A 26,591-nucleotide genomic window follows, 5' to 3' on the forward strand; every position below is an offset into this window, starting at 1 on the left:
GTACTAGACTGAACATCACAGTAGTCAGATAATCCCTTATGATTAGCACTGGGTAAAAGCTGAAAGGCTACCTCAAAGCTTACCTGGTTCGATGTAACATGGATATATGTGTAGGATATTGGCAGTGATTTGATAAACGCGGGTTGTAGCGGATATTCTATCAATATTATATATGTGCATGCTCTAGTTTGCTGAGGCTGTCCCAAGCCAGCTAAGAGACATTTTCCCAGACCCTGGGGTCTGGCCAGGCTCTCCTTTTGGTAAGAGATGCATAAAACACCTCTCCAAGGAAGGGTCCCGAGGTTGTATCCTGATCTAATGCCCAAACTACCTCCGCTTGCTCCTTTCAGTGTAGAGGAGTAGCAGCTCTACTCTGAGCTAGTCACTGTAGTCACTAGGGATGGGTATCATTTAGGTTTTATCCGATACCAGTACCAAACCGGTACTTTTGAAACGGTGCCGGTGCTTAAAGAATCAAGAACACAAACTTTGTCCAAAAACCTCTCATGTTTAGCTGTTTCCCACTTTTTCTTTGGTCATTTTAGCCTTTTTGGCCAGGGTGAAGGGAGTATCTGCCATCAAACAAGAAGACAGCTGCATGTAACTACGATGGTGTTTGCTAGTTCACCTTACATTTGTTAATGTAATAACATGGTTAGCCTACTCAACGGAAATTACACACGAACAACATTAAGCTACTCATGCAGAGAAGAACGGCTGCTGCTGCCATCATCATCCGTCCCCATTTCTGCTACACTGGCAGGGCTAGGGGCCAGGACTCTCCTCTTCGGGTTTTTGGGGGATGTTGCTAACTCCGGGTCCGATAAGAGGCACCACACCTGCAGTAGATGTGCACGGTGTGAGGTTTCGCAGCAAGCTATCAAATACGGTGCATTTCTCGGCTTTTAAAAAAAACGCCATGCGTCGCCAGGTGTTTCATCGGATTTGAGGTGTTACCTCCTTTGACAGTATCACCTTAAAGCACTTGTTGCAGGCTGCTGAATTTGCATCTTTTGCTGTGAAGTACAGCCAGACTTTGACCGCTTTGCTTTGGGCATTTTTAATCTGTAGCTCTGCTTTAAAAGGACGTACGTACCTGGGCCCGCCTACTACGCTTGCAAAGGTAAAATGATTGGCTGGAATCCAAAGTGTGTGACATCTCAGGAAAAAAAAGCACTGAAATAAAACACCGAAATGTGCGCTGCCTTTCAGTCTGGTTACTACCGTTTATGTCAGAACCAGTGCCATAATGGCACCGGATACCGGTACCCATCCCTAGTAGTTACTACAGAGGCAGCTCATTTCTACTACATGTATCTGAGCTCTTAGCCATAGGTGAGGGGGTACTGCAGATAGACTAGTAACATGACAGCATTTCCTGTACTCTTAGCTCTCTCTCACCACAATAGACCCGTATTGCATGCTACAGATGGTTCACCAGTCTCCCTTGAGCTGATGTAATAACTTTAGAGATAAATTGCTCATATAGTGTAAAATGCATATGGTGAGCTTTTGTTTTCTTTTGTGGCATGCTGAGCCTGAGAGCAGTATATTCTGCTCTGATCCAGGCAAATAGTCCAGAGTTTCAGGGATGCGTGTACTACAGTGAGCGCATAAAGACGTTACATAAAACTGAGACATGACACAAGCAGATATGACAGTCTGCATAAACAGTCATGCTCAGTTTATCTCTCAGTACCCCATCCGTCTGGCAGGACACAAGCACAGCTTTCATGCCTTTGAAATCTTTTTCTGGCATCTTCACCGTTTGCTTATAACATCTGAAGAAGTTAGATGCTTGTGTTTTCCAGCTGAACACACCTTCACTGATGGAGAGGAAAAGTGATAGATGTCAGTTTCTTTCTTTTTCAGCACATTATATCATAACGAATGAAATTGAGTATGAGAAATGATAATCTGAATGAAAGTGCTGCTGAGAGTCTTTCATGGTGCCAGAGGCTGCTTTTTGTAAAAATGCTCTAAAACTGTGCACCCAAACTGAGCAACCTTGGACTCAGTAGATAAAATTTTGAAAATATAGTATAGCATGTTAAAATATAGCATGTTGCTGTCTCCGGCAGGTCAGGGTGAGATTTGAAAGCAAAAAAGTAATGAAACAGTCACAGTAGTCCTGAACAGCCTTTCCATTTTAGCCTTTTCACTGGGTAACATTTTAAAAACTGAGCTGTTAATTAGAATTGGGCCTGCTCATGAGGAGAGGTTTAAAGGTTACAAACACTGCTGCAGTGTCTTAGAAAAGACCTGCGGCTGAAAATGAAAAGCATTTGAGACCAAGCATTTACTTGGATGATCTGATATCGTCGTGTTGGTGTTGTTCCCACATCATCATGAAAATGTTGTTCCAGGTTCAACATTGCAAGTGACCAATCACATTCTTGTGACGTTATTCTTTTGCGCGCCAAGCCATTCGTGCATTTATGAAATTCCAATGTTGCATGGACAATATCAGTTCTGCTTAGCGTTTATTAAAGGGTTAGGGTTAGGGTCAGGGTCCGTTGATCGGCGGACAGAGTACAGGTTTTTGTTTTAAGGCGGTTTTTCCCGAAGTCGCAAAAGTATGACGTCACACATTCTGATTGGTCACTTGCAATGTTGAACCTGGAACAACATTTTCATGATGATGTGGGAACAACACCAACATGACGATATCAGATCGTTCCATTTACTTTCATTTAGTCATGAGAGAAGTATTTTACCGGGAGAGAAAATGGAAGAGGAAAAAATTATGAGGCTGCCAGAGGGCCAACATTTAAAAGAAAGTTGAAACAAAGCACAGAAAAGAGAAGCTGAACTAAAAGTGACTGATGGTAAAATGTACTGACTTTAAATAAAACAAACTGTTGCACTGCTTTATTACAAAATAGAATTTTTATAAGTAAGGTTACTATTATACAGGACATCGAAATACATAAAAAAATGTTTTTCCATAGTGTATAACAATGGAGAGTAAATATATTATGGGATAGGAACTACTTTTTCCACCTATCATAGTGATAGACGTAATACGGCCGTATAAATGCGTTACAGCTCACTCAGTTGATGACAGTAAGCGGAGTCTCATGTGGTTTTAGTTCAGCTCCAGAAACAGACGGTTTGTGACACATGGGGCAAGGCCACAAACCTTGTCAAACATAAACAAAAGCAAATGATATAAATTATTAAATCATAGTAATTTAAATGATAAATTATGTATCTCTGCTGTGGCATAACCAACCATTACTTAAATCTATGGTACTTCCCCAGTAAAATCTACAAATTCACTGGTTGGCTATAGTTGGTTATTATCTCTGGGAGCTACTTTGACCATGAGCCAATGGAATCTAAATTCCTGTCATTTTCATGGTCATCTCTTGTTGACGGGGGCTAGAACTGGAACAAAGAACCAATCTTGGATGTAAAACTACAACTGTTAGAGACACCACTATATAAACCATCCATCCATTCACTTCCGCTTATCCTTTTCAGGGTCGCGGGGGGCGCTGGAGCCAGCTGTCATAGGGCGATAGGCGGGGTACACCCTGGACAGGTTGCCAGTCTGTCGCAGGGCCAACACACAGGGACAGACAACCATTCGCACTCACATTCATTCACACATTGTGGCAATTTGGATTATCCAATTAACCTATCCCCACAAGCTGCATGTCTTTGGACAGTGGGAGGAAGCAGGAGTACCCGGAGGGAACCCACGCAAACACGGGGAGAACATGCAAACTCCACACAGAAAGACCCCGGCCTGATGGTGGAATTGAACTCAGGACCTTCTTGCTGTGCGGCAACAGTGCTAACCACCGTGCCGCCTCACTATATAAACCATTAAACTTTTTTTTTTTTTTATTTTTAGCATTTTACTTATTTTGAAACTGCAGTTCTTATCAAAACATGGACAACCATAATGGCCAGTGCTCTTATAGAATATGGCTTTAGATTAAGAGCAACTTTAGATTAATGCACCGACTTGAATTCTTGAATCCATGAACCTTTACTGAAAGGATCTGAGGCTTTAAGAGGATTGTAGGGTAAAAACCATGGTATTAGAGTAATGGCAGAAAGGGTTCCTAAATTCTGACCTATGATGCTTGCTGGTTTCCTATAATAATGGTTGAATTTGTGGCATCATTTTAAACCTTCTTTGGTATTGGTCAATGTTTTAGTCAGATAACTTATAATCTACTTTTTATCAGTTCTTTTTTTGTTAGATTGTTTTCTAATCTTCACCAATGCTTATTGAACCCCCTGACATTTGGTTCTGTTGAGGATTAATGTTATTCCTCCTCCAAGCTGAAGATCAGGTGGTGTTATGTAATAAACAAATATATGCATATGAATCTGCAGGCAGGGGACAAGTTTGTTGGTACTGAACGCTTGCTGTTTTCGGTTTGTTTCTTGAGGTTAAATGATCAATCACATTTGACCAGTTTGGTTCCATGGAAATAGATGGTCCATGTAGAGGCAAAAGGGGGAAGATATCCTTAAATTCACTGGTTATTAAAATCTTGGTCCAGATATTGGCTGCATCACAAGACACTAAGTCAACAGACAGTCCAGTGGTTTCGCAAAGTGGGAGATTTGTTTTTCAAGAAATTTACACAAAAATTAGCCCACCAAATTTTATTAGCTTGCCAGAGAGGTGGAACCTCTGCAAAGAACAGACCGACTAAAATGTGGATGAGGGTTCAGTCCACTCTTTAAACTGCAAAACAGAACATTACCACTGATGGAAGATGTGGTCTTTAAGTGCTTCTCTGTTACAGTGCACTCAGAAGCATGTTTTCACATCAGGATTTGTCATGATTTATAGTCGCTTAGAGATCTATTCTATGATGTTCAGCTTCATATTTTTCTACTTGGACTCTACATTTCCTTTGCCCAATTCACAGTTCAAAATAGTCCTTATTCACTTATACACTGCAGTGGTGCAGCCCCTAAATTTGTCCTTTGACTGTAACAAGATGCTGTCTGTCTGTCAAGGAATGTATGGAGAAATTAATAGTTATGTCGTCCTGTTGCAATTTAATTAGATTTAAAGGTTTTGCTTATACAGAGAAGTTTGCTTATACAAATGTAGGGTGCGCTGGAACATTTAATGGGCACATTCCTTTCATATTTGAGCCTCTTTCAGTTTGTCGACATCTGAAAAAGCCCCCTTTGAATTAAAAGACAGGGCTGCTGTGAAAGAAAAATCAAACGCAGAAGGAAACAGAGAGCGAGCGATGTGACCGATGTACTGTGAAATGTGCAGGAAGGTAGAAAGATAGCAGCTAGAAAGTTGTCGGTTCAATTCCCCTGCATGAAAACAGGAGCAGTCAGGCAGTGTGTGATAAACAAAGCAAGCACTGCACTTCCTCGCCCACAGGCTCATCTGCTGCCTCTCGTTCATTAATTCTCTCAGGCTCTCTGCTGAGAGTTTTGTCTGGTTGTCTTGATGGGAGCAGTGGCTGTTGTCTCATTATTGGACATTGGATGACTTTGAGCGGACTAACTAGCTTCTGAAGTGCGATTGTTACCCCGACACATCAGAACAGAAAAGTACAAACTGTGTCTGATTTTGGTGCAGCTACGCCTCCAGCATTAACACAATGAGGAAAACATTTACTGACCCTTCCAGCTAATATGAATGACATTTGAATTTTCATCTACTATTACTTTAGTTCTTTAGCTGTGATGGAGCAGACAAGTTTTGTGGCTGGCACAAAGAGATGATCTAGTGTGGCTGCCTCATTCATATACTTTAATATGCTTAATCACCAGGCCGCTCTCATTCCAGGGCATTGAAAAAGTAGTTTTGACATCCCAACTCGATCAGTTTGTCCATTTTCTACTCCACTTATGCAATTCAGGGTCACAAGGGTTTGGCACATATCGAAAGATGTCACTGGGTGGCAAGCATTTGACACCCTAAAAGGATGCTAGTCTAAATATATGCTGGTTGTACTTAATTGGCCATACGTGTAAAACCTACCTGAGTATTCCTTCATACTGAAAACTAACCAAGTAATTCTTAGTACCTAAAACTGGGCTGTCTTTAGTACCTGAACCCAACCAAGTAGCTCTTATTGCCTAAAAATAACTATTTATTGAGTAGTTCTTACTGCCTAAACCAAATGAACAAGTTAAAGTAAAAGCAAATGCAAATTAAACAAATCAGTTACTGCAATAAAAAATAAAACAAAGCACAAAACAGGACATAAACTAAGGTCTTATCACCCTTTCATCTTTGTAACGTGCCGATTGTAGGTACACAAATAAACAATTTCATTCTATTTTCCAAGGTTATTATGAATATTGATGGTATTCTGTCTTCCTTGTATGACTGCTCCTTTTCATTCAAAATTCTCTTAAAATTATTTGAAGTCTTATTTCATGTAGCTGATTCATGTTTCACTGTGTGTCTGGCTGTCTTTTTTCTTTCTGTCTCCCTTCATTCCTTTCTGTCTTTGCCCTGAAGCATCACAGGAAGCAGCAGGCCAAAATTTACAAAACCGAAGGAAAGCATTGGGCAAACATCAGAATCAGCTCAACCCCAAATGGCTTTTTTGTCCTAACATAATCTGGCACAATGCCCTTATCACAAATTTAATCATCAAAAACTGACATGGTTCAGAGATTTGCAGAATAGCCTTGGCCTCCTTCCGGGGACAGTCCCTGTGGGGGCTTCATGTACCAGAAAAAACAGTCACATCTAATTAGATGTCGAATACAGGGTTCGATTGAAACAGCTGCAGCTGTTGTTTATGCTATCTCTAACACCGGTAGAGAATCAGTCAGGAGAGCAGGTGGTCCAGTCGGAACAAGAATAACAGTGCAGAGTCGATTATCTGTTAGTCCTTCAGGTGAGGAATTAAAAAACATACAGACTTTTGCAGAATTTAGCCTTTAGTCAGATGGAAGCATTCAGTCAGGATTTGATTGTTTGGATTGCAGCAGGATTTATTGAATTCAAAGAAACCTTATTTCTGGAGGGGATCACAAACCTTTTGGAGTCTGATTTACTCTAGTGTAATGCACATTGGCAGCAGTACTGCAGTATCAAACACAAGCACCAACCCATGGCTGTAACATAAAAGCCAATGTGGATGTGCTGAAAGCTGCACTTTCTCAAATGTTAACTTGAGACAGGCTGAAAAAATGAGTTAATCCCCATAGGCTCCCATTTTTAAATGTCCAGCTTTATTGCAGAAATAAGCAAATTTACAGCTAGTAAAAGTAATTACTGTAGCTAATTTCCTCCTTCATAAAAACTCTCTATATTTTTTCTGGATACTGGAGTTATGGGGAAATCTGATTTGATTGAGCAATATCCTGATGCAGGTGTCTGTATCTGCTAGCTGTCTATTAGGCTTCACCTTTGGGTGGCTGTAGCTCAGGTTGTAGAGCAGGTCAACTACAAATCGGAAGGTTGGTGGTTCTGCTGGAGTCTGCATGCCAAATATCCTTGGGCAAGATACTATCTCCAAGTTGCTCTCTAGTGTATCCATTGGAGTATGAATGTGTGTGGATGTTAGATGGAGTACTTACATAGGAGTGTAGAAAATAGTGCTTGTGTTAATGGGTGCATGAGGCAAGTTGTGAAAAGTGCCTTGAGTGCTCAGAGTAGAAAAGCGCTATATAAGAACCAATCCATTTACAATTTACCTAAACTGGACCTGTGGACCATATTTGTGTTGTTTTCTCTATGTGTCTTTCCATTGCACACATATAGTTTTTGGATGTAATTTGCCAGCATCACCATCTGGTCAAAGTGTGGTAAGTAATATGTAGACGTGTAGTCAAGACCGCCTAAACCAAGACCAAGACAATACCAAGACCAGAGGGTATCGAGACCAAGACAAAGTCGAGACAAGACAAAAACGTCTTTAAACTGCTGCCAAATGCCGCTTCGTTTACGGGTGTCAGGCATATGTATGTGTTTTGGTTTTGCACAGCCCTCCTCACCGCTGTCTACTGTCTACCTCACTTACTGAGAGGACAGAAGCACGCTCCACTCTAGCTGAGCCACTGTGTGAGAGCTGAGCAGTGAAAGGAAATTAAGTGAGAAGGGGTTATTTTACACATGGATTAGTAAAGTAATCTTTCAGTTTTTTGCTTTTTTTAAATTCTTTGCATGGTTTCATTTGTATTGCCATTAAAATTGAGGCATGTGCAGAACATCAGTGTCTGATAGACATGAATCTACAGATGTTGACTGCCCCTCGGCACCAGCTGCTGCCCCCGCTGATGCTCACACATAGAGAACTGAATCTGATTGTACTGATCATTGTACTGATCATGTGTACAATCTGTCCGTCTGCAGCTCTCCGGGCAGATGGCGTCTCTCCATGTCTGATGTTTCAGGGACAGCGGCTCAGATGCTCACAAGTCGCTTTGTCTCTGCGTGTATCCTCACATGACTCAACGAATCCTGAGAAGCTCAGTGCTCCCACGGCCTTCTCTGCTCTCATTGATGACATGTAAAAATTCAATTATAAAGGAACATTGAGGATAAAGGAGGAAAAAGACGATTATATGGTTATATAACAACAGTAGGCAAGAAAAACACAAGATCGGACAGGAATTAGCAGCAGAGTTTTTACTGCGGTTGCCATTTTTCCTTTAATTAGTCTGAAAAAACTTGAACGTTGTTTAATAGATATGACCTGCTTTTGGTGCCATCAGTGCAGTAAAAATGTGGTAGATTCGAACCGTAAAGAGAGACCCAGAGGGAGAAATAAGAGGCAAAGATACATCAGGTAAAACACATGAAAATGTTTTTAAAAAATAACCTTTAGCATCAAATTAAAACACACAGGCATCATACATATATCATACTTCTACAGTTTAATTAGCTGCAGAATAAATATTCACAAACCTGTTTAGAAACCAAAGGAAATAATCAAACCAGTTTTTGGAGACTTTATTGTTGACAAAATCGGGAGAGATGTCAGGGTATGTTTGGAGCATAGGACCTCTACACATGGGGTTTGGACAAGCAGAGTAAATATAGGGACCGATTTTCCATATTTGCAGGTGAATTTACCAGGAGAAACTCTTTTCAAAGATTTTCATTTTGACATTTGAATCCACACACCAACACTGATATGGAGTCACAGGCAGGGAGCAGGTGTCAGAAAGTTGCTGAGCTGAAAAGAGACTACAGCTACAGCACAATATGATTTTTTTGAGTCAAAACTCAAAGTGATGGAGGTGTAAAGTAAACTACACAATCAAAGTTCCTTACTTGTTTCTTTTTCTTTCTTTCTTTCTTGACACTTTGGACCCAGTTATGTAGTTGTTCCACCTGCTAGTCATTTTTAAGCTTGTGGAGCCATTTGTCTGAGTTGGTTGTAGTCTGAAGTCAATATTTTGGCTAAATGTTACATCAAGAGGGCTTTATGTGTAACAAACTGAATGTTATGAGAGTCATACATTTACAATTAAAACAAAGCATCTTAAGCAACAGTTGGGCTCACATCAACCGTAACACTGAAAAATTGTGGCATCTTTAATGGAATGAGCCGATTGTGTTTGAGTGAAAAAAGAAAAAGAAAAGAAAGCTGATCTCAGTGTTACAAAAGTATTGTGTATAGTCAGGATCACAAATAAAACCACTGCATTAAACAACAACCCTTCCATTTTTTTTTTCTGTATTTGGGATAATGACTACATTTTGAGAACTTGGACAAGAACAGGACAGATGAAACACTTGGAAAAAGCTGAAGCCATAAACCAACGTGAAAGCCAACATATCCCAGGTGTTCATGTGGGGTTTATGATGATGATGTTGTTGTTGTTGTTGTTGTTGTTGTTGTTGTTGTTGTTGTTTTGTAAAACAGTAAATTTAAACAATCTTTTGAAAACAATAATAATTAATATGCATTTTTTGTTTCCTAGTAAATTGCTAATGAGAAGAAAGCAGGCATGAAATGCAAAACCTTGGCCTGAACCTTTTTCGAAGTGTGGTAGGTCAAAGACTGCACACTTTCGGAGCGGGAGTCGCAATTCGATTCGATTCCCGCCTGGGGCATCTGTCTCCAGTAAGGGTCCTAAAGGCTAGATCCCCCATGCTAAGCAAGCCTACCGCAGACATGAGCGAGAGAGATAAATATGAAGTCTTGATCAACAAGGTCCGGGCCAGGTGTTGAGGAACCAGGTCAACCCGATGAGAAATGGATTACTGGAACAAGAAGGCATCAGTGGGCAAGAGACGAAAACAGGGCATTGTTGGAATACTACTACGCAAATAACGGAAGGTGTTACATGAATAGGATGAGGGACCTATGGAATCTTCAAGAGCCAAAATCCACATTGATGGTGAAACAATTATTAGCTCATTGTTCAAACATTCAGAAGAAGGGACTGCTCACAGCTAGAGATTGACAAGGTACAACACACATGCTATGGCAAGGGCGAGTCAGGACAACAACTCATAGAAGAAAACACCTGTAGTGATTGATGTAGCGGTTCCAAATGACAGCAACATCAGGAAGAAGGAACATGAAAAGTTTGAGAAATACCAAGGGCTCAGAGAAGAGCTTGAGAAGATGTAGAGGTTGATGGTAACAGTGGTCCCAGTGTTAGTCAGAGCACTAGGTGCGGTGACTCCCAAGCTAGGTGAGTTGCTCCAGCAGATCCCAGGAACAACATTGGAGGTCTCTGTCCAGAAGAGCGCAGTCCTAGGAACAGCTAAGATACTGCGCAGGACCCTCAAGCTCCCAGGCCTCTGGTAGAGGACCCGAGCTTGAAGGATAAACCGCCCGCAGGGGCGAGAGGGGAATTTTCTTTTATATATCATCATGGGTGCATGCTCTAGCTCATGTATTTTTTCCCTTTTCTTTTCATCTATCCTTTGCCCTCTTGTTGCAGGGGAAGTGTGTCTTTTTTAAACAACACAAAAAAACTCAAAAAACAAACAGCTGAGACAGTTAAGGCTGGATGCCCGGTTAATTATCTATGATGGTGGAGAAGATACAAAGGGAGAGAGTTTAGTGGGTGGTGTAGAATTTCTGCAGCAATTTCAGAGAAAATTAACCTCAGAAATAGAACGAGTTTAATGTGTTTGTGATGAGAAGCAGACAAAAGAAGAAAGCAATGTTCTTCTTCATATACATAAAAACACAAAAATAAAATGGGAAAGATAGTAAGGGACGTAATCATACTATATTTGTGCCTTTATGAGTTAAATGGTAACACTGCATTAAATTTTTAGGGTGAGTAATCGGTGAACAGAAACATTTTTACCTGTATAGCAATGCCCTGCGATAGCGATAATAAAAAAAAAGACTCCATATGCCCAACAGACAATGCTTAATGAAATTCCTCAACTTAAGACACTGAATGATGCTGGATCCGAAAATAGCATTTGGTGCCTTAAGTTGGGAAAAAGCTAAACTATCCAACTTTATCAAGAGTAAATCCAAGGCAGGCAAAATGCACACACTTGCTTAACTTTTGCCTCCAGTGCCTCCTGGCACACAGACAGCAACATAAGTTGCATTTGTATAACTTAGTTTAGTGGAAGTTTTCTGTTATGTATTCATGAGAACTTTTACAGCCAAACATGTTTCTTCTTGTCTATCTCCAGCCGACCTGTTGGTCAACACTCTGTGCCTCCCCTTCACCCTCGTCTACACCCTGCAGGGTGAGTGGAAATTTGGTAGCACACTTTGCTTCCTGCTGCCCTACGCCCAGGGGCTCACCGTGCATGTCTCCACTGTGACGCTCAACGTCATCGCACTGGACCGCCACAGGTGGGTGACACTTAAAGAAAATGTAATCTGTATTCACGATCTTCCTGGTGAGCTACCTGTTTCACCTGCTTCATAACCAGAGACGGGCACATTGGATTCTAATTGTGTTTATATCACTATTATCTGTGGTTTGGGTATCTGTGGACAATTGATGACAGTGCATAATGTTGGAAACAGGCAAGTCCATCAAACAAAAAGAAGAAGTCAAAGAGAGTTTTTTTTTTCTACTTTGTATGGTCTGACGTGACAGTAAACAGATTTTCAATCTATACTTATATGATTCGTTTGACTTTATGGATAAAGTCCATAGGTATCCATGGTACTGGTACTGGTTAGTCAGTAGATCCACCTCCACACAAGTAGGTTTGATGGCTCATTTAAGCCATTTCTTTTTTTTTTCATGTGTTAGAATGGCACCGTGTTCCTGTTTTCCCCATTGTCCAGATTACTTCCTTATCTTGGAGATCCAGTTTTCTTCAGCTGCTTCGCACGTTCAGATGAACTCCAACTCCACCGTCCTGGACTGCAGCTGCGAAGGCGGTCTTTGTTCTCTTGCAGAGTTCATCTTATGTGAACTGGAGGGCCACGCCAACGAGACCCTGAACAATGAGAACTGGTTCATGTAATCCTACGCAGAACTCACCAAGGCTGCAGCACAGAACAAAGAGTTGGAGTTCATCCACAGCTCGGCAAAAGCAGCTCTTCTGTTACTTAGTTATGTTTGTCAAAAGGTTCTTTTCAATACTTGCAGAGGAGAAATTTGGAAACTTTTGCAAACAAATGTTTTCAAGCACAAAAAGAATTTAAATCCTTATAAAATACTGCAAACAGAAATAAAACCTGTCAAACTTAACAAAGAAGATCAATGTACTTTATGACTAAGTAATAACATTCTTTGCACTTTGCACTTTGGGTTTACTGCCAATTAGAAAATCTTGGCTGTTGTTTTTAATCACTCTGAACTACATTTCAAATGGTTGAAACAGAGTGCAGTATCATCCCAGTGAATGAAAAGTTATATAACATCCACAGCGAGGTACACCTCATTTGGAGGTAACGTTCAGAAGGGAATGGGGTGGAAATGAGATAACCCCACCAATACTCTATATATACAGATGTATGTAGCTGGAGATTATTATTGCACGTTGACTGTCCCTTATTCTCAGGGAAAGGATACAGCTAGATTACCGTGCTCTGATGGCCATCGTAATCAATTAACTTCACATTTTCACATCTATCCTGTTTTCTACATGACGTTTCTCAGATCTTTTGTGAAAATGCAATCAGTTTGTGCTCCCCTGCAGATTTTCACCTCCTCGCTGTGAGCTGACGTCATATTAATGACAAATCTAAAATCCATTTCCACCTTAATACACCTGGCCCAGAGAAAAGAGGATTACAGTGAAGATTCTCTGACTCTGTCATACCGCCACTGCACCGCTAACGGCACAATTAGACTTTGGCTGCCTGCTGTTTTGGCAGTTGGAGTGTAGGTGTTAAGTGCAGTGATGCAGTGACTTTAGAATGAACAACAGATTATTCATTTTAACCTCTATAAGCCTGCAGACTGGCTTTTAACTCTTTAAAGCCTGAACCATGAAATCATTGTCTGCAAAGGGTTAAGCACTGAAATGTTGCTCGCATGAACTGGTGGATAAACCATTACAGACATCTAAAAACTATAATATAGATTTATTTATTTTTGGTAATGGCCAACACTTGTTAATTAAGAGCAACTGTGGCACCAATCTTGCTATACGTGGTGGTGTATATGTATACACATGTTAGGATGTTCCTGTGGCTGTCATCAGTATCTACAGGCAACAGGCCATTATGCTTATTTTCTCTCCACCACCTGTCCAAAGATTGCAAACAGACGAACGAATCTCTCCTCTGCATGTAAAGCAGATTTTCATTTGCTTATTTGTTTTTTGGGCAGATGGTTCCTGACAAACAAATTTACAAAAGATCACTTTTCAAGATCCAAGCATCTGTGCTCTTTGTTTTTTTTTTTCTTTTGTTTGTTTTTTTGAGAAAACATCAAGAGAGTCAAATCAACCTCATTTAGTCAGTCTACAGACTTGTTTGATGCACTTTAGTGTCCACTCTTCTGATTTGAATATGATATTGCTTTAAAACTTTGCTCTCCTGCTACAGCCCTACGGTCCTGTTAGCAAAGATTCAAGCTGCAAGAGTAGCTCTCCATGATTTATCAAACACTTGGCCTGGCAGCTCTTAGCAGCTCCTCAGTTCATCTTCTGTACGAAACAAGACTAGTTTGCGTAAAGCCAGGTTACCTGTGATTGGCTGCCCCCTTGTGCGCTTAAGATGACCATATAAGGGAGTACTTGTACATACTCTGACCTCATTATTTCAAACTTTGACTATGAGCCTCCACCCCAGTAACAATATATATACATATGACAGAAAATAGCTACCTTAACCCTTTAAAACCGGTCGGAGCGGGTATGCTCAGTTTTGTGTAACTATTTTTAAATCCCTGTAGATCCGGAACCAGTTAAGATAGCACAATAATTCTTTTGTATATGAAACTGGAGGAGTTGTACTTACATTTTATGTCATCAGCTTGTCCTAAGTCACAGTTTCCTTCCACATATAGCTTTGCAAAAACAGCATAAAAAGCATTTGCAGCAACAAAAACATAATATTCCAGAAACACGCTTTGCCGATTCGATCAGCTGTTCATAACACTTCCTACTTTGGAATAGACGTCAGCGCGAACTATAGTGTGTCCACCATGACCTGGCCAAAACCGGAAGTGATGTCATTTTTGTGGAAAATGTAGTTGTTGTTTTTTTGTTTTTTTACCTTCGGGACCTTATAAGCCTGCACTGGTGTTGCTTGACTTCATGCTTGTCTGAATAGTTTCTAGGATGCTTAGAACTCAAATTGCTGGAAATAGTTTATTTTGATGCAAATGCTGTTTTTTTTCCCCGCAAATTTGCATTATAATATTTATTTTTGTTTTTCCAGCAGTATATAAAAATTGGTGTATCTCAAAAACAAAACTATGAAGACACTCAAAATACATTTCCTGTTGTTAGAAACTATTTTGTGCAACTTTTTTGTATTTACAGTTTTGCGGGACAAACCTCTTTAATTTCTTTACCTACAAATATATGTAAAAAAAAACAAAAACAAAAACGATTTTTAATTTTTTGTAGTTTATTGCAGTTTGTTGCAATTAATGTAGTTATTATAGACTTAACGCATACATATTATTAAAGTTTGGGCTATAATGGTTGTATTCATGTATACTTGGGAGCAACTTGAAATGCTCCCAAAAATGTCACTGCAGCATGTAAAAATATAAAGATAACTCTGGCGGACTTGGTTCTATGGTAGGTCTTAAAGGGTTAAAGAAAACGTTTCCTCTACATGGTGAATGATGACCAACTAGACCAACTTTATTTAAAGGCTGTATGAATAAGGGTGTTAAATTTGCTGAAAGTACAAATGTGTCTGGCGTCCTTCTTTAGTTAAAACTAACTCACCATGTAAATTAATGTAGTATTGTTCAAAGAGAAATTTCTGAGTTCATGCTCTGTGCTTCAGCAGTATTTAATTAAACTTAATTAAATGTGATGTGCCCACAGAGTTCTTTCTTCTACCCACGCTACATTAAAGCTGTAACTTTAATGTAACTTTCATTATGTTTCATGCTGGATGTGCCAAAGCACAAAGCCCAAACAAAACCTCAGTGTCAGGATGCCTCAGCTGTAAACTTCATCCATAATGATTTCATGTTACACCCTGTTTTTGTTTTCTCTATCAGCAGGGATTGTAAAAGCTAAAATACGTTTTACCAGAAGTTTTTTATAATTTAATCTGGGCAGCAATAAACAGATGGCTGCCAAAATCACCACAGAGACCCACTAGACTTGTGCTGAGTATGTGAAACCACTGTACTCACTGGAGGCTTGATCAAGAAACTTGAGAGTCAGAGTAATGAGTTTCATTCTTTTATCCTTAAGTTTTTTCTTAAGTGTTAAGAGTTTCTTATTGACTTCCATATTCAGTAGATTAGAAAAGAGCCTCAGTTGTAACCAGCAAAACAAACACATTTGGAAATATGAGTTTTTTGCAATGCGGCTTACATTAATTGGTGAGTGGCCTTCACTACTGGCTTGTTGGGTGTTTTTTATGTTCATGAGTGTTGCTGATTTGACCACAAACGGAAAGATTTGCAGCATTGATTCTGGCTGTAAAGAAGGACTTGATCTTGGCCTACAAAAAAACTGCACAAACAATGCACCCAGTTTAGGGTTGGTGTTGCATGTTTTAGCTACTTGCTAGATGAGCCTGCTGAGAATTTTTCTTTGTCATCTTTGTTTACGCAGATTGTACATTACAGTCAGCATGACTTCCAAACTCACATATATGCTTACTTTTGTGGGGTTTCATTTTAAGTTTCCTCTAATATCAGCGGTCCCCAACCTCTGTTGTGCCACGGACCAGTTTATGTCCGACAATTTTCACGGACCGGTCTTTAAGGTGTCGCGGATAAATACAACAAAATAGAACCGGTACCAAAAAATATATATATCTTTTTAACACACGGGAAAAGACCAAGGGAAACCGAGTTAACGATAAAAACGATCAAAAACATAACGATAAAAACCCTGAAAACTATAAATTTTACACCCGAGCCTCAACTCTCGTGGCCTGGTACCAAACGACTCAAGGACCTGTACCGGTCCATGTCCCGGGGGTTGGGGACCGCTACTCTAAGGTAGTGTCAACCACACAAAAAGTGTTTATTGCTATACGATGACGTTGTTCTATCTGAGCAGTGTCGCTGCATAATTTTCTATCTTGGGTCTTGCACTTTGGCCAGCTTCAAAATGAGACTTTACTGACTAATGGGTGACATTATGGTGAGATTAAATCAATCTTTTATATTTCTAATCAATTTATTGTGGCCTCTTTTCATGGTCATTCAATCCATGAAAGGTTTGTGTAAATGCACTGATTAATTCAGAAATAGGGAAAATCCTGACAAAAGGCCTGAGAGATCCATTTGGCCTTTCAGCTGATCCATCTACTGTTCGTTTATTGTAAGGAAGGGAAAAGGGAAAGAACAAAGCTGAGGTATGCCAAATTACATTAAAAAAATGACTGAAAATTACTGGCAACAGGTCTCATGGAGTGATGATTCTGAATTTGAAGCTTTTGGTTCAAATCATCATCTTTATAAAACAGAGGAGGTCAGGAGCAGCAGTCAGTGTCTACAGCCATCTGTAAAACACAGTGGAGACTGTCGTTTGGGGCTGCTGTGTTGGGGATATGGTGAGAATTGATCAACTTTTGAATGCAGAAGGTTACTGTCAGATTTTGAAAACTTGTAAAAATAGCTACAAATGTTCCCCCTGAAAAGTAAGATTTTCTGAATAAAGTGTGACAAAACTTCCTGGTAATAACTAATGCAATCTAAAAATCAGGAAACTGATATAATATCAGTGGTTTTCTGTGTCCTGACCTGTTGAAAAAGAAACTATAAAGTGCGCCTCATGTGAACATTTCAAGTTTATATAAATATTTGGTATGCACCAATTTGCATTTCAGGTGTATCGTGTACCACCTGGAGACCAGGATGCGTAAGGACGTGTGTTTTACAGTGATAGCATTGACATGGGTGCTGAGTGCCATCCTGGCTAGCCCTCTTGCCATCTTCAGAGAGTACGGCTCTTTCACACTGGAGCCTGGACATACCATACAGGTATATGCAGTCACACACCTACAACACCATGTTTCTGAATCAAATATTTGTACAGATCGGCCCCCTCACTTCCCTCCTCATTCTTTCCCTTTGATCTTCCTGGTGCTGCTCACATCCCTCACGTTGCCTCCTCTTTTATCTCATCCTTCTTTCCTTCTTTTCTTTCCTTACATCCATTCCTCTCCAAACTCTTGTTTCCCACCTTATTCCTATTGTTCATAATCCCAGCCTCTCCAGTCACTGCAATCAAATGTAAACTATGTCAAAATTCTGATCTAGTCGCCAAAAGAATCCAATTTTTTAGTAACTTTTCTAAAGCTTTTGATCATATATCACATAATCTTGATTACCTTTGGATTGGAGCAAACATTGACTTGCCATTTTGTATGGACTTCTCATCTATTGGGAATACCCAAAGGGAAAAGAAAAAAAAAACATTGCGCAGAAAAACTGTAATGGCAAAATGTGACTTCATTTTTAATGTTACATCTTCTAGTTTCTGGAGATTTGCCTTTTTAACCATGTGGCTAAAATTAAATCCAGTGACCTGTGGGATATTAAGAGGCTAACCTAACCATGGTATTTAAAGTGTACCTTCATGTAACACAGACTAAACTCAACCAAACATCCCATTCTGTCCTCTGTCATAGGCGTGTATGGAGAAATGGCCCGGGACAAACACAGATGGCACCATCTACAGCATCTCCATGCTTATCCTGCAGTATTTCCTCCCCCTGTCCATCATTTCCTTTGCCTACGCCCGCATCTGGTCCAAATTGCGTGGTCATGTCAGTCCAGCAGAGAGTGGTGTCAACAGCAGCGTCGCCTCCGAACGCCACCGCCGACGCCGCAAAACCACCAAGATGCTGGTGACCATGGTGGTGGTGTTTGCCGTGAGCTGGCTTCCCTTCCACGCCTTCCAGCTGGCCACCGATATTGACAGCGCGGTGCTGGACATGCGGGACTTCCGCCTGCTCTACACCGTCTTCCACGTGATTGCCATGTGCTCCACCTTTGCAAACCCACTACTTTACGGCTGGATGAACCGCAACTACCGCGCTGCCTTTCTCGCTGTCTTTAAATGTCGCAGTGGCGGCGAGAGGGAAAGGGGTGGCCGACTGGACAGCATTCATCCCGCTGGGGGAGGGGCAGGAGGGGGAGGCAGAAGGGCAAAGAAGATAGTCCTTGAAACGCAGGATGTGGTGTCTACATGCCTCAACGCCACTGATGTGTGAGATGCCGAAGAGGGATGGAGGAGAGGAAGACACGGAAGAGAAAGGAAGGAAAAGAATATTCTTTTGTCTCCCAGAGGACAAAAGATTGCACATGGAGACAGAAGAAAAGAAGACCTAAAGATGTGTGAGAAAATAGAAACGGCACGAGTGAGAGGGAGCCAATGGGGGGGATTAAAGAGCCCAAATATAGAGGAGAAGGCGGGGATGATTGGGGATTAGAAGAGGAAGAATGACAGGAGAAACGATGAGGAGCTGCTGAATGACTCAAAGTCTTCTTAAACAACTGAAACTGCATCTTTCTGAGGACATGACCTTGCTGTGATGGAAAATTCCCACACTGTAAAGACATGCTTTGAGGGTGAAATTGTGTTTGAAGGATCTGTGACACTTAAAAAAAGCGGGCAGGCCTGTATGGAGAACAGATTAAGTAGGCACATTTTTATGGACAAAAAAAAAATTACCAAAAGAAATGGAGTTTAAAATCTAGTCAGCACAGGGCTTTTTCTCCATCTTCAATCCACAGATGAAACATGTAACTCAAATATATAATTCACAGTGGTTTACAAATGTGCTCTCTTACAGAAAGCGTATGAATTTTTAGGCCACTGTTAAATCGATTAAAAGAAAAGCTGGGGGGGATACAATTTGGATGCATGATGCAAGCTTGAGAAATTTCAAACACTGTTATGAAAATGTGCATTTGCTTTGGATTATCTGAAAATAAGCCAGATTGGAGGAATGCAAAACAGAAAACACAGAGGTGGGCAAGAAGTAGAAGTGGTCAAATTATTCATATTAGAAGGTAGATGCTTTGTTGCTATTTTTAATTTTTTTTTAATTGGCGGAGAATAGAGAGCAAGGGAATCTGAGACAAGGGCCGAAGCTGTAACTGTGATAAAAGGATCAGTAGGAGAAAAAGACAAGAGTTAAATGTGGGATAATGAGGCAACATAAAAAAACAAGGTATTTCAAATGAACTGTATCCAATTTAGAAAGAAACATCAGAGAAAGGATCCCTACTTTCAAGCTAACACACGAATGTTTGAATAAAATGAAAACTTGAGTGATTTACTTCCTTTTCTTTGATCACTTTATCACCTTACTGAAGCCATAAATTTATCACATTGCAATTTTTCCAGTTATACAGACACAAAGACCAGGTCGTTATTTTACGCTTCTAATATTAATCTTATTTTATTCATCTTTGCTCAGTCTACCAAGTCTTTTTTATTGAAACTCAATTACAGATGGAAGAAATATCATTAAAATATGATTGGCTACATTAAAGCAAAACTCATTAGGTAGATATGCCATTTTTCAATAACTTTAATGGATGCTTTGAATTCCAAATAACTTCCACAAGTGAATAGTTTATTCATAGACTTTTACATGGATTTAGGGCACTACGTTTGCCCTCCACCATGAATTTCTTTTTTAAAAGAAGCTCATCTTGTCACTTATACTGTTAAAATATGATCTTGATTCCTGAGTTCATAGCGCCACTGAATGTTTTGTGAGAAATCTTGTCAACCCTTCCAAACACAGTCTTACGGCAGTTTGTGAACTAGTCATGACTAGTAGTCTATTAATTCATATTTCTGTGCACAAATCAGCTAACTGAACCCTCCCTGTCTTTCTGTTCTCACAAAGTCCTCATTTGCAGACTGTAGCTATACCTTGCCTATGAAGTCATGCCATCTGGGATGAGTTCCAGTCCACAGACATTAAAAAAGATGGAAGCTTCTGGAAATGAAAATTGAAATCATTTACCAAATTTACCCTGTATCTACTTAGATTTTGTAGCTTTGGATTCCAACCAAACAAAACTACCAAACTTCAACCAAATGGTGGCTTAGGCTAAATGTAATGCTGTGTTCACCATAAAGTCACATGAAACCTCACCAAGAGGTACCACATGTGTACATTTAAAAAAGTTTTCAAATTAAATTCAAATTACAAATTTGAAAGCCTTACAGCTGAGATTGCCTCATAGACTCTGGATTAGCCTGATGAAGGACAAACCAGAGCTAAATGATTCAACTTCTCTTTTATATGAAGACAAAACATAAAATGGGCTTTAAGTGAGCAAAGTCATAGACCCTCCTGATATCTTACTTACTGATGTTACAGTAACTTCTTTCTAGCACTCCATTACACTCTAGCTTTTGTTTGTCAGGCCACAATTCACCTTGAGTTTGGTGTTACCACACCACTGGGAATAGGGCTACATCATTCCAAGAGGCAGAGGCTGGCCTACGCAATCCTGCATCAACTCCCTAGATAGACATTATGCCTCTACACTATCAACAAGCACCTGACCTGTCCTTGCGATTCATCATAGAGCCAAAATATCCAGAGCTGTCAGCAGACTGAGTTCACTTTAATTCTAAAGGCTCCAACAACATTAACCTTTGTTCAGGCCTTCCTAAATAGGGTTAAACCCAAGAATTCCCAAATCCTAGGAACAACTAATCCACATCTTTTTACATTGAACATTTCAAGCATTGGTTTTCAGTCTGACTGGAAGTAAACACTGATCTCAGCCATCTGGAAATTGTGGGAAAACGGCGACCCACTGCTTGGTCTGCTGGAGGTGGTCTTTAATATTCCATGCTTAAAATGAGCATCTTGAGAAGACTGTGGTTCCACTGGTGGAATATAAATAAAATTTCACTTAAGTGAACCTAGTAAAGCTGCAATAGATTATTTGAACAGATGTTTAGAAAAAGCAAACACATGGAAAATCATAACACAATTGTCATTGCTGGAGTCAAAATGAGCTAAAAAGAATCGCAGCTGATTAAAACCAAGGGCAGAAGCATACACAATAAAGTCAGAAAATGAATGTACTGCAATGATAATGCCCTTTCATCCAAATGCCAGTGAACTGCTTGCAATGCTTTGTCCCACTCAACTTCCTTTGACCCACCAAACTGCCAATCAAATTGTTTACTGCAGTCGGCCCTGTTTCCTCTCTCTGCTCCTTATGTACTGGGATTCATTCAGGTCACACAGCTAAGTTCCCTAAAACTCAACTGTTGTTGTTCAAAAGTTCCACAGAATCTGGTAACCATCCATCCATTTCTAACATATTCGTCTTCTATCCAGGTAGAAAGTAGCAGGGTGTTTATAATTAAACATGATTAAAATAATATACTTTAACGGTTAAAAATCTTCTCTTCATTCAATCAACGGCTTCAGTGCCTTCCTTCGAAGACCTATGCCATAGGAATAGACAGGAAGTTCCTCCAGCAAGATGAAACAGTTGGGAAGAGCAGGTAGTTAAAAATATCGGGCCTCAATCAGACAGTCCTTTGGATCAGCCCCCCCTCTTGGGGTCACCAGGAAAAAAATTGTGTTCCCTGATGGGTTGGTGAGTGGATGCTGCCTATCGCTACATGAAACTGGTTGCAAATATCTATTTAGTGTTCCATCAAAAAAACTCATTTGGCATTGGTTCCTAGCAAATTACGATGGTTATCTGTGGTTTGCACTGAAGATGCTAGCTTGTCTGTGTACACTCAGCACTTCCCAAGTAGTAAGGAAATTATGAAAGGCAGGACTTGAAGCACAGTTTCTATGGGAATGTAGACCGCACACATTTTCCATAAAGGTTGCACCTTTTGAAACAAGTTAAAACCTTTAAACTTCTTGGTAAGGTTTAGTAATAAACAATCTTCGCAATTAACTTATGGAGTTAAAAACTTTAACTTAGTACGGTTTCAAAAGAACTCCTTAGCGGTTCGTTTATGGTGTGAACGTGATGTGACCCCAATCCAAACCAACTACCAACTACTACCAAGTTTAAGTTAAAAAAACATCCCGTAACCATGCATGCTTTGTATTCTCAATGGGAAATCAACTACTGGCAATATATATGACAACTTATAATGGCCACCTGTTATATTGACAACATTCAAATCAGGTGGTCTGCTTCTGTTGACCTAATATGGTGGGCTTAGTGTTAGTAAGATATGTCTAAATAATGAATAAGCATAAATAAGCATAATGAGCACATCCCTCATGCTGATCCAGTCTTGCACTATCCCTTTTCTCTTGCCCTTAAGTATCCCACTATGTGCCTTGACAGCTTGTTGTAGAAAAGAATCAATGTGTTTCTGGTCTGGGTTAAGTAACATAAATAAAAGGCTAAACTTACTATTTTTGGAAGGTAGGAATATTTCCCACAAGTAATATCAACATTTCGTATGTGTTTCCACACATAATGTTTGCTCTTAATTTTCTGTTAATTATGAACTAATTAGTTCCTTTGTTCAAATTGTTATTACCAAAGGTTGTTTCTTTAAGTCTAAAATTTAATTGCCTAATTGTAATTCCAACTCTCAGGTTTCCCCTGGCAGGAGTTTCATCAACATACCAATTTGGTGCAGCTGGCTGATTGAAAAACGACCTGCACAAGGTGAATACATATCAGAGATAGAGATGTGAAAGAAAACGAATCAAAAGTAGACACAATTTCATTCTGTTTCAAAAACTGCAGATAAGCTCCTTTTTTTGGAGGGGGGGCTGAGCCTTGGTGTTCCTGACATCTATGCCTCTTTAAATCCTTCGATTAGAGGATCCTTTCTCTCTGAGCTGCATCACTGCTTCACCCGACCAGCAATCCCACAATCCCTCTGTTCCCTCCCACTGAACTGGTTTCTCTCTGTCCTCGTTTCAGCTCCTCATCTGTCTCTTTTCCTCCTATGAATGCATGCATTAAGCAGCTAGAAATGTACAAAAAGTATATGAAATATGTCAGTGTTCTTTTGATAAGTCTAAGTGCTTAGACACAAAAACAAAAAAATTATGCCTGCAAATTTATGTGTCAAAACTAACAGTTTAGAAATGACAGATTTAATTTTTAAAAAATGACCTCAATTATTTAATTATATTTGTAAACAGTAGCAATTTTTAACCATAATGTGCTTTATTTAAATGACAGACTTCTGACTTAAAGTCGTTGGGATGAATTTTCATTGCTATTATACTTACGTGGACATATAAAGCGGTTCAGAAGGGTAGGTTGAAGATACATGGTTTGCTCAGACTCCCCAGATCCCCAAATGAGCTATGTGTAAACATCAACATCCACTCTTGTCCACAGAGTGCTACCCCGAAACATCTTTGTTTTGGTGAACTGCTCCCTCATCTCAATGTCATTGGATGTTTTTCAACGAGGTATTTGGTTGGATGCCTGAAATAAGTTTCAGTTATGTCCATTTAGTTTTGTTTTGTTTTTCAACAACATATGTAAGAACATTGGCCATGCCCTAAAAAAGTGCTAACAATTGGCTAAGTGCAACTACATTTCGTCATAAGATCCAAAGTAATGCTCAATTACAGTTTTCCCAACAAAAGAAATTATCCTCAGAGCAATCCACTGGGAAACTTTATTGGGTAAGCCGGGGTTATGAACAGAGAATTAGCATTTATTATTATCAGAATACTTTTAGGGTTGCACTGATATGTAAGGCAGAGGAAACGCAAAAAGAAGAAAAGCAACCATAAATCACTTTTTACAACTCACTGATTGTATTCCTTTTTGTAATTTTGGTAATTGTAACTTTCAAGTTAACACATTATTCAAATTTTTTAACCAACCTTTACCCCTCCTTTGGAGGCATTTTAAAAGGTTGGGTTTAAACAACACCCTCACAATGTTAAATATATTGAAAAGCTAACTTTTGCCCTTTCTGAGTCTGAGGAACTCCCACTGATTCCAATATATTACTCAGCATGTTGAAAATTTTAAACAAATGGCTAACCACTATATTCCATTATGAAATACGCATCATTTCCTGAAGATTTTACGTGGACTTATGCATCCTCCCAATATAAATCTTCCAATTATAGCTAGACATTTTTTAAATTCCACAAATGTAGCTATATCTCATCCATCTAGCCATCTATCTGTCTTTTGCTTATTCAGTTCAGACCTTAGAATCTTGAAAAATGAAGGCAATTGGACTTCTTTAAGTTGCATTCTTTATTTAAGCTCATAAGATTAGCATTACTTGGATGATCGAGAACCTAAACACACATTTCCAGGTCAGTGTCATGGTCTAGCTTGGGCCTATTCTGATACCATCTGTCTTTATTTCCCAGTGAACAACATTAAAAGATGAACTGAAGAATAATAAAACTTGCCCCTACTTTATTACCCAATGAAATCAGCTGTTTCATTCAGTCCCATTGCTCACATATGTATAAAAGCAAGCACCTAGCCATGCAGTCTGCCTTTAAAAACATTCGTCAGTTGTTCTGAAGGGTTCACTGAACTTGAGCGTGGTAATTTAGCAGGATATCACTGTTGCAACAACTTCATGAAATTTCTTAAAACTCTTAGTTATTCCACAACAGCGTCTGGACCAATAAAGTTACATGTCCACTAAGCCTCTTCTGCTACAGTATTGGACTCCTGATTTATCTTCCTCAAATGACCAACTAAGACCAAACAGAGTATCTTAATAAAGGTAAGCCTGGATGTTATTAACATTGCTAGAAAGATACAAAAGGAGATGGGCCAATTGTTTCCAATTGTTTCCATTTTCTCCAGAGTTCTCAATTCATGAGATGTAAGTCTTTTGACTCATATGAATTCTAAACACTGTCTATTAGTTTTTCAAATGGTCCAAAGTCTCCACAACTGTTTCTATGAAAAAATACAATAAAACCATCAGTGGAAAAAACTGTAGATGTGGCAAATACCATGGTACCATAGCTTAAAAATTCCTTTGAAATTAATCCAAAAATAAGATATGAATAGATTTAACCTGCCAATATTTTTCTTTTGTACTGCTTAAAAAAAAAAAATTATATGACTTTGCCCTTTCACTGAGTTTCAAAGGCCAAATTTAAACAAATTAAAAATGAAATACTTTCATAAACCTCTGCTTTAAATGCTTCTGGTGATTAAATGGGCTGTCTTTTCTGTTTGTTTGTTTGCTTGTCTTATAAGAAAAGAGTTGAACAGATATTTAGCTCCTTACAGGTTATATTGTGCCAGTTTGTGACAGAAGGCCACAGATGCTACTCGACCTTTATCAAATATGAATGTAAACTGCTTTGTAACATGGCTGTAATGTTGTATATTCTATAACTCTGTGTAAATATTGACTGTGTGAACGACTGTAACCAAGCACAAACTGTTGGCCTTTAACAGTGTCCAACAACAGATGTACTATTCTCAAGCACAAACGTGCCTCTGGACTCCTTCTGTGTGTCTGTGTCCTTTTATAACTAAAAACTGGAACTTACATACATCAAAAGTAGAATTTTTTATATCTCCAAGGTTATCTTGCAACCTCCAACAAACGAGCACCAAAAATTGTTCATAAACTGCATTTATTTTCTGAGATAATCCAAGCCCCTTCTTCTTTACATTTCTTAAAGGCTCACCAAAGTTAGACAATAGAAGACAATGGAGGAAGAAAAAGAAACATGCCTGGACTAATTAGTTTCAATATCAGCTGCAACAGTCATGGCAGCGTCAAAATTTGGCACTAACAATATGAAAGCATGGATCCATCCAGATTTGTATCAACGTGAGTGGTGGTGTAATGGTGTGTGGAATATTTTCTTAGCACACTTTTACTAGTAATTTTGCATTTATCACAGTATATCTGAGTATTGTCCATCCTTTTATGACCACAATGTGCCCGTTTCCTTATGGCTGTTTCTAGCAGGATAAGCTCAACATGTCATAACGCTCAGATCATCTCAAATGGGTTGCTTGAGCATGACAATGAATTTACTGGTACTCAAATGGCCCCAACAGTCGCCAGATCTCAATTTAGTGTAGCACCTTTAGGAATTTGTTGGAACAGGAGATTCACATCATTGATGTGCAGGTACAGTGTGATGCTATTG

At 39.5% G+C, this 26,591-nt stretch overlaps 1 protein-coding gene across 1 annotated transcript in view; it reads left to right on the top strand.

The window, feature by feature from the left end:
* The window catches only part of npy2rl (neuropeptide Y receptor Y2, like), an 84,948-nt gene extending 59,580 nt beyond the window's left edge, over positions 1-25,368 (top strand). The window contains exons 4-6 of the mRNA XM_085448137.1: positions 11,579-11,744; positions 17,331-17,484; positions 18,135-25,368. Coding sequence (XP_085304263.1) covers positions 11,579-11,744; positions 17,331-17,484; positions 18,135-18,719 — 905 coding nt within the window. The 3' untranslated portion in view covers positions 18,720-25,368. The remainder of the gene's footprint in view (positions 1-11,578; positions 11,745-17,330; positions 17,485-18,134) is intronic.
* The last annotated feature ends 1,223 nt before the right edge of the window (positions 25,369-26,591 follow it).

The sequence above is a fragment of the Copadichromis virginalis genome, linkage group LG3 (genome assembly GCF_057382275.1).
Source record: "Copadichromis virginalis isolate Kocher_CV1m ecotype Utaka linkage group LG3, C_Virginalis_male_GT1.1, whole genome shotgun sequence".
Taxonomy (NCBI): domain Eukaryota; kingdom Metazoa; phylum Chordata; class Actinopteri; order Cichliformes; family Cichlidae; genus Copadichromis; species Copadichromis virginalis.